The following is a 13,614-nucleotide window of genomic DNA, read 5'->3' on the forward strand; positions in this document are numbered from 1 at the left end:
CCATCCTCTGTCGCCTTCTGCAAGGATCAGCTTTGTCACTCGGGACAACTGATTTCTGTTGCTACTGCTCTACTCAGCTTATGTCCTCAGTTCTCCTGTGATCTACAACCACCCTCTGATACCATGTTGGAATTTTTAAGTCTGACATGTTAGACACCCTTCAAGCACTTTACTGATTTATTCCTACCTACTTGTTCTGTTAATTAACAAGTTATTTGCCATGTAAATACTGAAAATAAATACAAGTACATGCTCAACACATTATAGATCATCAACTAAAGGAAACAAAACAAGCACACAAGTGACACCGTTGTTTTTGGACCAATGTCCCCGGTAAAACCCAATGCGGGAAAACCAGTGCAGCTGTCTGAGGGTTTTATTATTATGTAGTTTCTTAATACAATCTGGGGGCCAAAAACGGCGCACCCAACAGAGAATAATCTCGGTAGTAGTACCTCTCCTTCGGAGACAGATGCTCCGGTTGAAACCCCAGATAAACACTCCAGCAACTCCTCAGCTCCAATGTGCCCCACGAAAAACCCCAGCGTCAGCCTCTTCTGCCTTCTCCATCAGCTTTCCCAACAGTTTCCGGCAGTTCCGACTTCTGCCCTCTGCGTCAGCTTTCCCGGCTATTGCGCTGATCCTCCCGACACTATCTCTGCCTCTCTGCTTATGTATTCATTGCCCCTTAGCTGCAACTCTGAACACTCTCTCGACTTCCTCAGCAAACCCTGCCCCAGAAAGTCAAAATCTTGATCAACTCAGTGTGTTCTCCAAGTGACCCTCAAGCCTCCACTTATACTTTTCTCGTTGACAAATCAACGGCTGAGATTAAGTCCTAATCAATGGTTAAGATTAGATCTGACTTGATCCATGACTTTTGGACCATTCTAACACATTTTTATATTAATTCAAATTGATATTTTATTTTCCCTAAGTTTAAACTTAGGGACTCCATTAAAAATATTAATTATTTTAATATCTCCCAAACTGTTTAAAATCTGCCCAAACCCTTTCTGAGAATTGGAGATCTCATGTGCCTTAGCCTCTCTACCAAATTTCGTGGCTAGAGCACATTCGATGCTACTCCAAATCAACACCTTGCATGCTTGTTGTACCTTGCTTGCTTTTTATACTGTTGTGATGGTGACTGGTTAGGGCACCTCAGATTGCTGCAACAGCCCTCAAACAGTCACCCAAACAACCCTTAATCTCAGCAGCCTTCCCTAGTGTGAACCCTCTGCCTTCACACTGAAGAGTAGGGCATAACATGACTCCAAAACTGCCCACATTGTCCCTTGCTGTGGTGGTATGGCCTGCGGCCTACCACACAGCCTTGCTGTAGCTTTACGGCCCACATATCAAACCCAAAACAGGCCTCCTCTACCTCAGCCCTCAAGGAAGGTACCTTGGCCCTTTCTAACAGCAATTCGGTCTTCATAAAATGACCCTAAAACAGCCCACGTTGTTCTATCCCTCTTGCTGGTTAGGGCAACCTAGGACTGCGGTTAGGGTCACTCTAAAACACCAGCTTGTGGCACTTGTTTGGACAGCGACTAGGGCTTGTAGAGGCCTCCTCTAAACTGCATTGTGGGAGCCTCCTTTACAGCGTTGAGGCTTCTCCTTCAAGACAGCATTAGGCCTCTTCTAGGACAGCGCTAGGCCTCTTCAAAACAGGCCTCTATACCCACGTTGTTCAGCTCTCCTTTGCTGCGGCTAAGACTGAGTTCCCTTGCCTCTAGCTTAGGTCTATCTCCTTTACTACATGACTGTGTCTTCTTGGTTAAGGCAGACTGCAGCTAGACATCCTTTAGGACTCTGGCTAGGGCATCCTCCTCCTATATTTCTCTTCCACTAAGAACCCAAAACAAGTGGAGAGAAATCAAGATAGAAGTGTGTGTGAGAAATGACTCTCAAGCCATCTCCTTTTATACTAAAACGTTGAGCACATGTGGGGTTTATTTGGTCTCTGACCGACCTTGACGAATTGTCTTATAACACAAATAAATTCATAACTCCATGAATATTTATCAGAATCAGATGAACTTTAAATCAATCCTACACCTCTCGATGAGAGGGATCCAAGAAAAATATCAGCTGCCATAAATAAGATGACCCACATGGAGTTTGGCCCTAGCTGCCAATTTTAATAGAGATCTTAAAAGAAAATTCTCAGAGGTTTCCTTCCAGTACATATATAAAAAATTAAATGATAAAACAGATGAATTATAAAAAGAAATTTTAACTCTTCATCATGGCTTTCTGAGAATAGAAAAAGCAGAGGACAGCACACTTCATCCAGCATGTGAGAGGTCTACATATGCCACACCTTTCAGCTTCAAGATGACCCAAAAAGTTAATGAAAAGAGCAAATCTTTGTTTATATATGTTTTATGATCTACATGTTAATTTTCTGAAGACAATGTTTTGTTTTGTCTTTTAGATCAAAAAAGCCTGAAAAGACAAGAAACAATGGAAGACTGTGTAATAGGTCAATATGGAACAGTTACCCTATTTTGCTTTTTAATTCTCTTTTTCTGGACAGCGGAGAGGCAAAGAACCTAGGAGTGCTCAAAGGTACATATTAATGTATATTCAGATTTCTGCTTAAAATATAAATATACCAATTTTTTTCTTGGAAAAAAAAATCTCTAATAAAAAATTTTCTTCAAAAAAAAAATTCTTGAACTAACCATGAAAAGCGTATATAGAATATAATCCCAAGAATATTTTGCAGGCATGGAATAAAAACTCCCATAAGTGTCCCCATCTTTGCACCCTTTGCCTGCAAATATTGCCATCCAATATGAGATATAACGTCAAGGATGATAAAATTACATAATTGATGAATAAATTTGATGACCAACAGTGGTACAGAGAGAATAATATGACTGAAACTGTTACTTTCCAAAAGAAAGAAAATATAAATTTGAACTTTATACTTCAGATCAAGGTTGCTAGAGCACAGAGCAAAGCAGAAAAGTTTTTGAGAGTGGGAACGTCAAGAACACCATTTTCCAAAAATCCTCGAGAGCAGAGCAGAGCATCCCAGAACTCTCTCTCTCTCTATATATATATATATATATATATATATATATAGATAGAATAGACAGAGAGAGAGAGAGAGAGATTGCATTTATATTCAAGAAAGAGCATGCAAAATGCAAAATTAGTTGCAGAATAAATGGAAGCATGCATATTTGTACATAGTTTATCAAAGATTAATCATTCAAGCATCAACCATCAAGAATCCAAATTCTATCAATTATAAACAAACAAACAAATTTTTATGCCATATAGTAGAACGTAGACCATTAACTTATGGAATGAAATAGGTTATCCAGCATTTGTAAATAATAAAATGGCCAAATAGTTATGTTTACAAAATAGGCCATCTGCAAACCGAAGTATGAATACCAGAAAGTTCAAAACTATAAACCGAGCTAGTTGCTAAAAGCCTCTCGACATAAAATATGTTCACCAATTGTGAAAGCACCCATGTTGCCAAATGTTGTAGCTGTGGAATGCATGTTCCACCACTCCTTGACAAGCAATGGTCCACCATAGGTTATATCGAGATCCTCATCATTAGTAGCATCCTTCTTTTTTTTGCCTCTTGTCTAGCCTTTGCCTCTACCTTGATCCTCTAGGGATTAGTGGACACCACCCAATTTGAATGAAACTGCCTACTTTAAGCTTTAAAATACAGTAGAAAAACTTAACATGCCTGATCAATGATTCGATTTGAGTGAAGGGTACATTTTCGCTCAAACCATGACAAAGGAGTTCAATAATCAACACCACCAACAATTGGGTACATATAAGACTCGGACGCTCTTGTTTAAATTATAATCACATACCCTCATATGTGATAGAATGCAATGAAAATGTCGCTAACGCATCAATCCTAAAATTCTGAAAAATTGTTAAGTGTTAGTTTTTGTAGCATCGGATGGTTTTCTAGTCTCGAGACTGTGGAGAGGCTAAAACACAAGATTTCTTCAAAACCCAGAAATTGTTTTTGGAAATTCCACCTAGAGATGGCTCAATTAAATTAATTGACCATAATTAAAAAAATTCTTAGGAAATGTAGTTAATTAATAGGAATTAATTGAAAAAAGTCTGAATCATCTAGAAACTCACACAGATCAACTTGGAGATGATCTCAACCATCAATTAAGTTTTAATCATGGCTGTTGGAGTCCCAACTGGAGATTATAAGAAGAGGTCGTTGGGTATATGGAGAACACACCAGTGCAGGTACTCAGTTGCCCAAGCAAGTCGAATTCCCAGTAGAAAAATTGATTCAACAATGGAGGTCGAGTCAGTGGGTGAGTAGCAGGTGGCAGGAGAAGTCAGCAGTATCCGGAGGAAGACTTTCTAGTTCCAAAGACTCTGATTGAGGGAGTGCGAGTTTTCCCAGAGGGTTTGCGCAAGGGTTTGTAGGCAACAACAGCAGTGCAGTTCGATCTCACTAGAGGAGCTGTCGATTTAGTAGCTTGTGGCCAAGATTTTGATCGAAGGGACCAACTAATCAACTCCAGAGCCAGAGATAAGCAGAGTTGCAGATTTCAGGAGTTTCCAGAGGCAGTAGCAGCAAGGCCTGTGCAAGCACTGCGTAGAAGCTAACGCGGAAGGAAGTGCGAATTGATGAGGGCACAATTTCTAGAGCTAAAATTAGTTGTGGGGTGAGGAAAAATTCTCACAATAATTTTGCCAGTGATTCTCTCAGATTAGATTGTCAGTTTAGCATCCAAATTATTGTACTAATATTTTCTACTGCAAATAATAATAATAAAAGCCCTCAGTTGTTGCACCAGTTTTCCCACATTGGGTTTTTCCAAGGACTTTTGTCCAAAAATAACGGTGTTAAATTTATGTGTGTGTTTTCCACAATATTTATTTGTGAAGATTGGAGTGTGATTAATTCGTTGTTGTCGTAGCCATAAACTGCATAATTAATTTACAGTTAGAAGAATTATTTCCAGTTGCTACAATAGAATTTCAATACTGAAATTTTCACATGGTATCAAAGCAAAGTTGATAAAACAGAAAGCTCATAAGCGGAAGGAAGAAACCGTCCAGATTCAAAGGGAGTCTGGCAGTTCGATTTTCAGATTTGCGATGAAGCTAGCCAGGCAGTGTGAACTATTGAGCAAAGGGTTCGATTTTTCTAGTGCGGGTAGGAGGAAAAATTCGCAAAGCCCAATAGCAGTTCTAGCAGGCAATAGCTAGTAGCCGGGAAGTAATTCTAGTGAAGCAGATCAATATTTTCGCTGAGCAGTTTGTCTAGGCACAGAGAGTTTTGCAGCAATTTGCTAGAGAAAGATCAGTGTCGGGTACAAGAGGAATAGAACACAGATTTGTCTTCAGTAAATTCTTCAGTAAAGCCATGGACGAAGTTGATATTCATGAGGCTTCAGAATTGTCTTCCAGATTGGAGGAAAAATTTGCTTGCTTATCAGGCTCAACTTCACAAGGACTGGCATATAAACAGTGGAGCATCAGCTCACATGACAGGGGTTAGAGAATATTTCTCTAGCTACAAGGAGAGGCAAATGGACTTCCAGATTACGATGGGAATCAAAGAAAAGTGTACCCCAGTGGGGAGAGGTACCATCGATTTTCAAAGGGAGTTGGGAGCAAGTATTAGTGCTACAGATGTAATGTGTGTGTCATTATTGGGTATGAACCAAAGTTCAGTATCCTAGCTACAGGATAAGGGATATGATGTTCGCTTCGTAGGGAAGAAGGTGTTTATCAAACACTCAAGCTAGAAGAGGGTGAGACAGATTGCAGTTCAAAGCAACAAGTTATATAGGTTGCAGCTAAATTCTCCAATGGCACTAATAGGCAGTGACAGTAGCAGCGGGAAGGAACTGAATGAGCTATGGCATAAGAGAATGGGATACTTACACCATGGAGCACTCAAGATGCTCAGGGAGACAGTAACAGGGGCTCCAGAACTTTGTATAGAACATGATGATGTGTGTAGAGGGTGCGTGCTTGGCAAATATGTTAAGGCAGCATTCCCAAGAAGTAACAGCAAAGCAGATGGCGTGTTAGGTCTTATACACTCAGATATTTGGGGCTCGATGTCCACTAGAGCTCTCAGTGGGGCCAAATACTTTGTCACCTTTATTGATGATCATTCCAAGAAAACTTAGGTCTACTTCTTGAAGACCAAGGATGAGGTCTTCGATCGTTTCAAGGACTTTAAGGCTCTCGTGGAGAATGTGACAAGGAAGAAGATCAAGTTGCTGCACTCAAATAATGGTGGAGAGTATATTGATAAAGACTTCAAATATTTTTGTGCGAAGGAAAGCATCAAAAGAGAGTGGATAGCTCCATACAATCCACAACAGAATGGGGTAGCAAAGCAGAAAAACAGAACTATAGTTGGGGCTACAAAAGCAATGTTATATGACCAGGATTTGCCTAGGTTTCTATGGGAAGAGGCATGAAAACTCGGCAAAGTCGATTTAGAAAAAGTCGGCAAAACGGCCGAGAAGCATTTTGGGAATAAATCCCGATCGGGACTTCCACACTGCATGTAACAAAGCAGTGTATATCTAGAACAGGACTCCTCATAGGGCATTGGGGAAGAAAACGCCAGAAGGAGTCTTCACAGGGAAGAAACTAGAAGATAGTCACTTCAGGATCTTCGGCGGCATTGCTTAATACCATGTGCTAGATGAGAAGCGCACCAAATCTGATCAAATTGCAGAGAAGGGGTTCCTCGTTGGGTATAGTGAAAACTCAAAGGCATACAGGATCTACATTCCTAGCAATACGAAGATTGTAGTAAGACGAGTTCATGGAGGACCGAGCTTTCAAGAGATTTGGTGAGATGCCTGCAGGTGATCAGAATCAACCAGCTGAAGCTCCATTGGTCCAGCAGCAGGAGCATCCAATGGGACCGCCAGTGGGACAGTCACAAGGATCCAGTACAGCGACCAGTACTAGCATTTACTCGGATGCAAAGGATCCAATGAGATCACAGCAAACTAAGCAGCAGAGGCAAGATGAATAGGAGTTGGTAGAACCTCCTACCACTAGTGGTTAAACGAGCAGAGAAATTCGTCAGACATTGAGAGACATGGAGCTCCTAGGACGAACAAAAGAGAGCACAAACAACCGACAGGTACCAAGCATTGGTGGCTTAGGTTGCAAAACCTTCCAGCGTTCACGAAGCCACACAGCATCAGGTGTGGGTAGATGCCATGGTAGAGGAGTACAACTCTATCATGACAAATGATGTTTGGGAGGTGGTGTCGAGGCCTGAGGACGGGTCAATTGTAGGTTCTCAGTGGATCTACAAGAACAAATACGTTGCAAACGACAGTGTGGAGAAGTACAAGGCTAGATTCGTGGCAAAGGGGTATGCACAAAAAGAAGGGATAGATTATGAGGAGACTGTCGCCCCAGTTACCAGATACACTTCTATCCAGTTAGTTATATCCCTAGCAGCTCAAATGGGGTGGGAGATTCACCATATGGACGTAAAGACAACATTCTTAAACAGGATGATAGAGGAGGAGGTGTACATAAAACAGCGAAAGGGCTTTGAGACTCATGAGATGCACACTCATATATGCATATTGAAGAAAGCTCTATACATGCTCAAGCAAGCTCCCAAGGCATGGTACGGTCGGATTGATAGCTACTTGCAGCAGATGGGATTCGTCAAGAGTGATGCAGATCCCAACCTTTACTATTTGTCGGTAGACAATGAGCCACTCATCCTAGTGTTGTATGTGGATGATCTATTCTTGACAAGGTCATCAGGGTTCATAGAAGACTACAAGAAGAACCTGGCAGAAAAGTTTGATATGAAGGATTTGGGGTTGATGCACTATTTCCTAGGATTGAAAGTATGGTAGAAGAATGGGGAGATCTTCTTTGGTCAAAGAAGATATGCTACAGACATTTTGAAGAGATTTAGAATGCAGGATTGTAGACCCATGTCTACGCCCATGATCACCAACTAGAAAAAGTAGATGCATTAGATCACAAGGATGTTGACCCCACCTTGTATAGATAGCTCATCGGTTCTCTCATGTATCTAGACAACACTAGGCCATATATCTGCTTCGCGGTCAATACCCTCAGTCAGTTTATGGTGGAACCGAAGAGGGTACAATGGACAGCAGTAAAGCACATTTTGAGGTATGTGTGAGATACAATAGAGTATGGGTTGAAATATACCCGAGGGGATGACATCAGACTATGTGGGTTCACAGATGTAGATTGGGAAGGCAATACAATGGACAAGAAAAGTGCCTCTGGGTACTGCTTTAGTGTTGGATCAAGGATGGTTTCTTGATGCAGCAAGAAGCAAAAGTCAATAGCACTAAGCTCTGCAAAAGCAAAGTATATAGCAACAAACACAACTACTTGCGAAGCTATATGGCTTCCAAAGTTGTTGGTGAGCTTGTTCAAACAGAGGATGGAAGCAACGAGTGTCTATTGTGATAATCAGAGTTGCATCAAGCTCTCTGAGAATCCAGTGTTTCATGACAGTTCAAAACACTAGTATTCGATGTCATTTCATCAAAGATTGTGTGCAGCGTGGAGCGGTCCAACTATAGTATGTTTCCACAGATAAGCAGGTTGCAGATATACTCACGAAAGCTCTAGCCTCTAAGGAAAGTTAAGTTCGTCTATTTCAGAGAACAGATGGGTATGGTGTGTTGATTCGCTTTACACACACACCTAAGTTAGTGAGAAAAGCCCTTAACCCCACAAGGTGTGGTTGCTAGCAAATTTAAGAGATGGGGCTGTCACCTATTCCCAACTCTCTCCGTTTAAGCTCTCTCCTAAGCAAGCTAAGGGGGGTAGTCCCTAAATGGAAGGCTAAGTTAAAAAGGATATAAGGTTTCTAGGAGATGTTAGAGAGAATTGGATTACTTTTAAGATTATCAGAAAATATGATAAGTAATATGAAAGGAAATATATAATCATCCACACATGAATAAAATATTTGCATAAAACCAATGTCTTATATTGCTTAAAAGTAAATAATACTTGCTCAAGAAAATGAAATGTTTCAAATTTGAAACACAAGCAACCCTGTCAATCAAACAAAAGATGTTAGCCAATGTTCCACCAAGATGTGGGTGCGGAGAAACGCGGGTGCGGGGAGACGCATAGGGGGGACGTGTGGGAGCACCCTCAAATTTTAGGAAAATTTCGGGGGTGCGGGGAGACGTCGAGGTATATATATATATATATATATATATATATATATCAAGTTCATATTCATTGTTCAATGTTCAATAATGAAAGAATAAAAATATTAAATAGACAATTGAATCATTGATCCATCCTCCTCATTCATTTTGATAAATACATCATTCATATGACATACTCAAGTCTCATTATTGAATTATTCATACATACCATGAGATTCGATAAAATAAATAAAAATCAATAATGAAATATTCAAATACATTGATCCATATCATTCATCATTCAATGATTCATCATTCTACAATCTACATTGATTTAAAAATTAAATTCATCATTCATCATTCTAGAATCTAAATTGAAAGCAAAACATACTAGAATATTTTCAAAGTTTGAACACTAAATTTATATAACTCAAAGTTTGAACCTAGGTTTTAGACTTTTAGTTATTTAATATTTTTTTGTTGTATTTAGTTTTAATTTTAAATTCTTTTAATTGTTTCGATTTTAAATTTTTTATTTGGGTCTTATTAGACAAATTTAAAGGGGGACACCCAGAAGCACCCTTTTTGAAGGGGGGCGCCCAGATGCACCCTTTTTGGGGAGTTTAGACTCCCACACTGAAGGGGGACGCCCAGACGCACCCTTTTTGGGGAGTCTAGACTCCTACACAGGGGAAACGCACCCCCTTGCGTCTCCCCAAGACTCCCCAAAAAGGGTGCGTGGGGAAACGCACCCCCAAGAGACTCCCCATCCCGAGTGCGAGGGGTGCGAGGGGTGCGTGCACCCGACCCTGGGGGACGCGTCCCCGTGGAACACTGATGTTAGCAAGATATGATATCACATGCAAGATAAAAAAATTGTTTTCAAGAAATGCCTTCAAAATATATAATCATTAACAAAAGCATGTATGGAAGCAATATAGAGTGACTTGCAAAGAAAACAAATTAAACTTTACTTGCAAGAGTGAATAAGATAATATTTGCCTAAATAAGATAATCAATTCAAAACATTTGCATCAATGACAAGTACATGAAATAATTTGCAAGTAAAATAGTAAAATGTGTTAGCATGAAATGCACTTAAACTAAGATTAAATGCAATTATCTTGGTTAATTTTAATCTAAATGCCTAGTCTAGATGTGACCTTTCTTTCGACTGTTTTGAAACAAGTCTCTTATGTGAGTTGTGGAAGGGGTCCAAAGAAAGACAGCCAAGGCTATATTAACAATACCTCCCTTGGATTACCCAACACACCCGATGCCTCCGGCACTGCAGACACTGTGGCTCTGACGACTGCAAGGTCATCATGTTAACCACATAAGAGGGTCTATGTCCCTCAAGTTGATGAAAGAAAGGGGTCCCTAAGAAATGTCTTTCAACCAAGCTTATGCTTGGAGGTAAATTAAGTTAAAATGTAACTATACTAATATGCCTAAATGAAATGCAAGTAAGTTTATTAGTTCTTGTATAAAGGGAAATGTTGCATTGGTTTTCCCCACACTGTGGTTTTTCCAAGGACTATTGTCCAAAAATATTGGTGTCCAAGTTTATGTGTGAGCATTATTTTCTCAATTCCTGACTTTTATTTGTGAATATTGCAATGGTGAATCAATCATTATTTTCCAAATTAAATTATGAAGACAAATAATCTCGAGTAGATAGAAAATTAAATTCCAGTTTATTGCAATCATGGAAATTTCACAGGGTCTCCAAGCAGCAACAGCACACCACACATAATCTTGGGCACCTCTTGCACCTAGAATGTTCTACAACTTTGCACTACATTTGATGGATTCGTCATGATGATACACCTAGACCCAACATGCCCCCATGTCGGCCTTAGCACCTTATGGGGGATGGCAGTTGATTCAGGGCCCAGATGAGGATGGTCTCACCTTCAGAGACTTGGGAGGGCTAGTAGCACCTGGAAAGCCCTCAACGCTAGAGCAGAGATGGACATTTTGAGCATTGGATACCCCTTTGTGTTGACCCAGTTGGATTTTGGGGACCACAAAGAGCCATTGACAGAGATTTGACGGCCAACCTTGGAAAGATGATTTTTAGGTGCTTCTACATCACACTTGGCACTCTAGACCACAAACGCTTGGCATTTGGAGCCTCTTTTATGGATGGTGTTAGACCTAAAGGCCTCACAGCTCACACATGTGAGCTGTTATTTTCTTTTATGTCTAAGCTAGTTGGGTTGACTTGTAACCCAATGGTTTCATTGTAACTTTGCTTATTACTGGGGCTTTAGGCTAGTAATTATGACTCTTCCTCGTATAAATAGAGGAGACTAATTCATTTTCATCATAATCACTTGGACAATTCAGCTTCTCTTAGGAGAATTTCGGCCTCTTTTATCTTTGGCAAGATGTGACCTATGGAATATACTTGGCTATTGGAGCTCATTCTTGACTTTGGAGATGTTGTCTTGGATTGATAATGGAATGTTCATGCATTTTCATCTTGTATGCCTATTTTTGAAAAAAAATTATGCTTATGTCTAATGTATGAAATGTATTGATGATCTAGGGTTTTTCCATTGTGCTCTAATTTATTGAAAATCAATATTATAGAATCTAGATATCATAATTGCATGCATTACTCATATATGAAATCTAAATGACATTTCCCTTGGTGAATCTTGATTATACCTCTCCCAAGTGATTTCAATCCCTCACAATGGCAATAGTTAGGGTTTGTGCTATGGCATCAAACATCCTTACTCCTTTGCAAGAATTGGTTAATCTATCACCTCCATAAACTCCATCAACCTCAGGACTAGGCATTAGCCATGTCTTGTTGGTGATCAAGTCATCATTTATCCATAAATTTGAATTTTCTCAAACTTTCTCTAATTTGGCCCTCTTAAGGCCAAGCGACCTGTTTACCACTGAAGTGTACCCAAAAAAATTTAAGACTCCATGCCCGAGGATGTATCAGAGGCGTCATGTGCGATCAGATTTCACTATATCATCAGAGCTTTTCAACTCTATTTCTTCTTCTCATCTTTTCTTGTTGTACTCAGATTCCACAAGCCCTACGGAGATGATGTAAAGTGATGCTAGTATGATGAGTTGAGTCATGTAACACGCCTAGTTAACTTGGGACCTTGTCATCAAGTGAGTTTACTCTGAGAGGTCATTTTTACTTGGTTGATAATTAATTGGGTTTTTCCTCCAAGCATAACCCCAAATCTAGAGTGAGGCCCTGGGTGAGTACTAATGTCTAGAGGCATTATATATTACCATACTAGATCACTCGTAAAATTTCGTGGAATTTGATTAGGTCTAGGGGTCAATCTTTTAATTTTTTAAATTTCCTGCAGGGCGGAAATCTATATAAAATCTAAATGTAACATGTAATAACTTAATATGTGATGTCTAGAGAGGTATCGGGTATGTGTGCTCAAAATTACACCTCTCATCCTCAAATTTCTACTATGGCACACTTTGAGGGGAAAAAAATAAGTTCTAGACCCTCAAAACCCACTTTTATTAAGTTTAGTGGGAAATCTGGCAATAAATTAGCCCATAAATAAATTAAATGGAGAAAAATAAATAACTCCATGTGACAAAATGACATGGAAATGACTTGGAAATTATCTCAAGTCAAAGGAATAAGTCAAAGGGCAAGTGGGGGATGATTTGGTACCTTACATCATCAATGCATTGACCACATGAGGAAATCAAATTCTGGAAATTAGTGAACGAGCTAGTGACTTGGAAAAATCGAATTTGTTTGAGTTAATGCACATTTGAGGAATATTTAATGGAGACTGGATTGAGATTTTCGTGGAAGATTGTCTCCACCTTAGCTCCACCTCTTCTACACTTAGCACCTCATCAAGGATCACGAGTTCCTCAAGGAAGACCCACGCAATCCTCAAGGAGATCAACGCATGGCACATTGGAGGCATCTATTTGATGTGGCATATTTCCTTGGTTGTTAGGAGTTAGCTCCCTCTCATTTCACACATGGTATTTCTTTGCTCTCCACTTGGATTTTTTATTTGCTTGAGAGAGAGTTTGATGGCCACATATGGAATTCAATTTGTTAGAGGCTCCACACTTGGCATCTCATCATCCACACTTGAAATTTGATTTCCTTCCTTCGGATCTTCTCGATCTCCATTTGTCACTTGGTTGTTACATTGGGATTTGCTCCCATTTCTCTTTATAATAGAGCTTTGAGCTCTCACTATGTATCATTAAAACGAACTATTACGCTTGGGGAAGCTCTGCTCTTGTGTACACTTACATTCTATTGCAATAAAAAACTTTGGGATTCACTTATGAAGTGTTGTTCTTCTTGAGCATGATAATATCTTGATCATTGTACTTCATCTTTCTACTTGCGCTATTGCGTTCATTATTTCCATTATGCTTCTAGAGATTTGTTAATGTAGAGCCACTTTAC

General features: G+C 39.8%; 1 protein-coding gene across 4 annotated transcripts in view; it reads right to left on the reverse strand.

Annotated features, from left to right (window-relative positions):
• LOC149193118 (cation-chloride cotransporter 1-like) overlaps window positions 1-13,614 on the reverse strand; it is a 291,136-nt gene that overhangs the window by 189,215 nt on the left and 88,307 nt on the right. For all 4 annotated transcript variants that reach the window (XR_016254409.1, XM_089404786.1, XM_089404785.1 and 1 more), the window contains exon 3: window positions 2,694-2,785. Coding sequence is in view for 3 of the 4 variants with exons in the window: in XM_089404786.1 (XP_089260912.1) it covers window positions 2,694-2,785 (92 nt within the window). In the remaining variant the exon portion in view is untranslated. The remainder of the gene's footprint in view (window positions 1-2,693; window positions 2,786-13,614) is intronic.

The sequence above is a fragment of the Pinus tabuliformis genome, chromosome 2_2 (genome assembly GCF_031772625.1).
Source record: "Pinus tabuliformis cultivar Carrire ecotype Pingquan chromosome 2_2, CPIR1, whole genome shotgun sequence".
Taxonomy (NCBI): Eukaryota; Viridiplantae; Streptophyta; class Pinopsida; order Pinales; family Pinaceae; genus Pinus; species Pinus tabuliformis.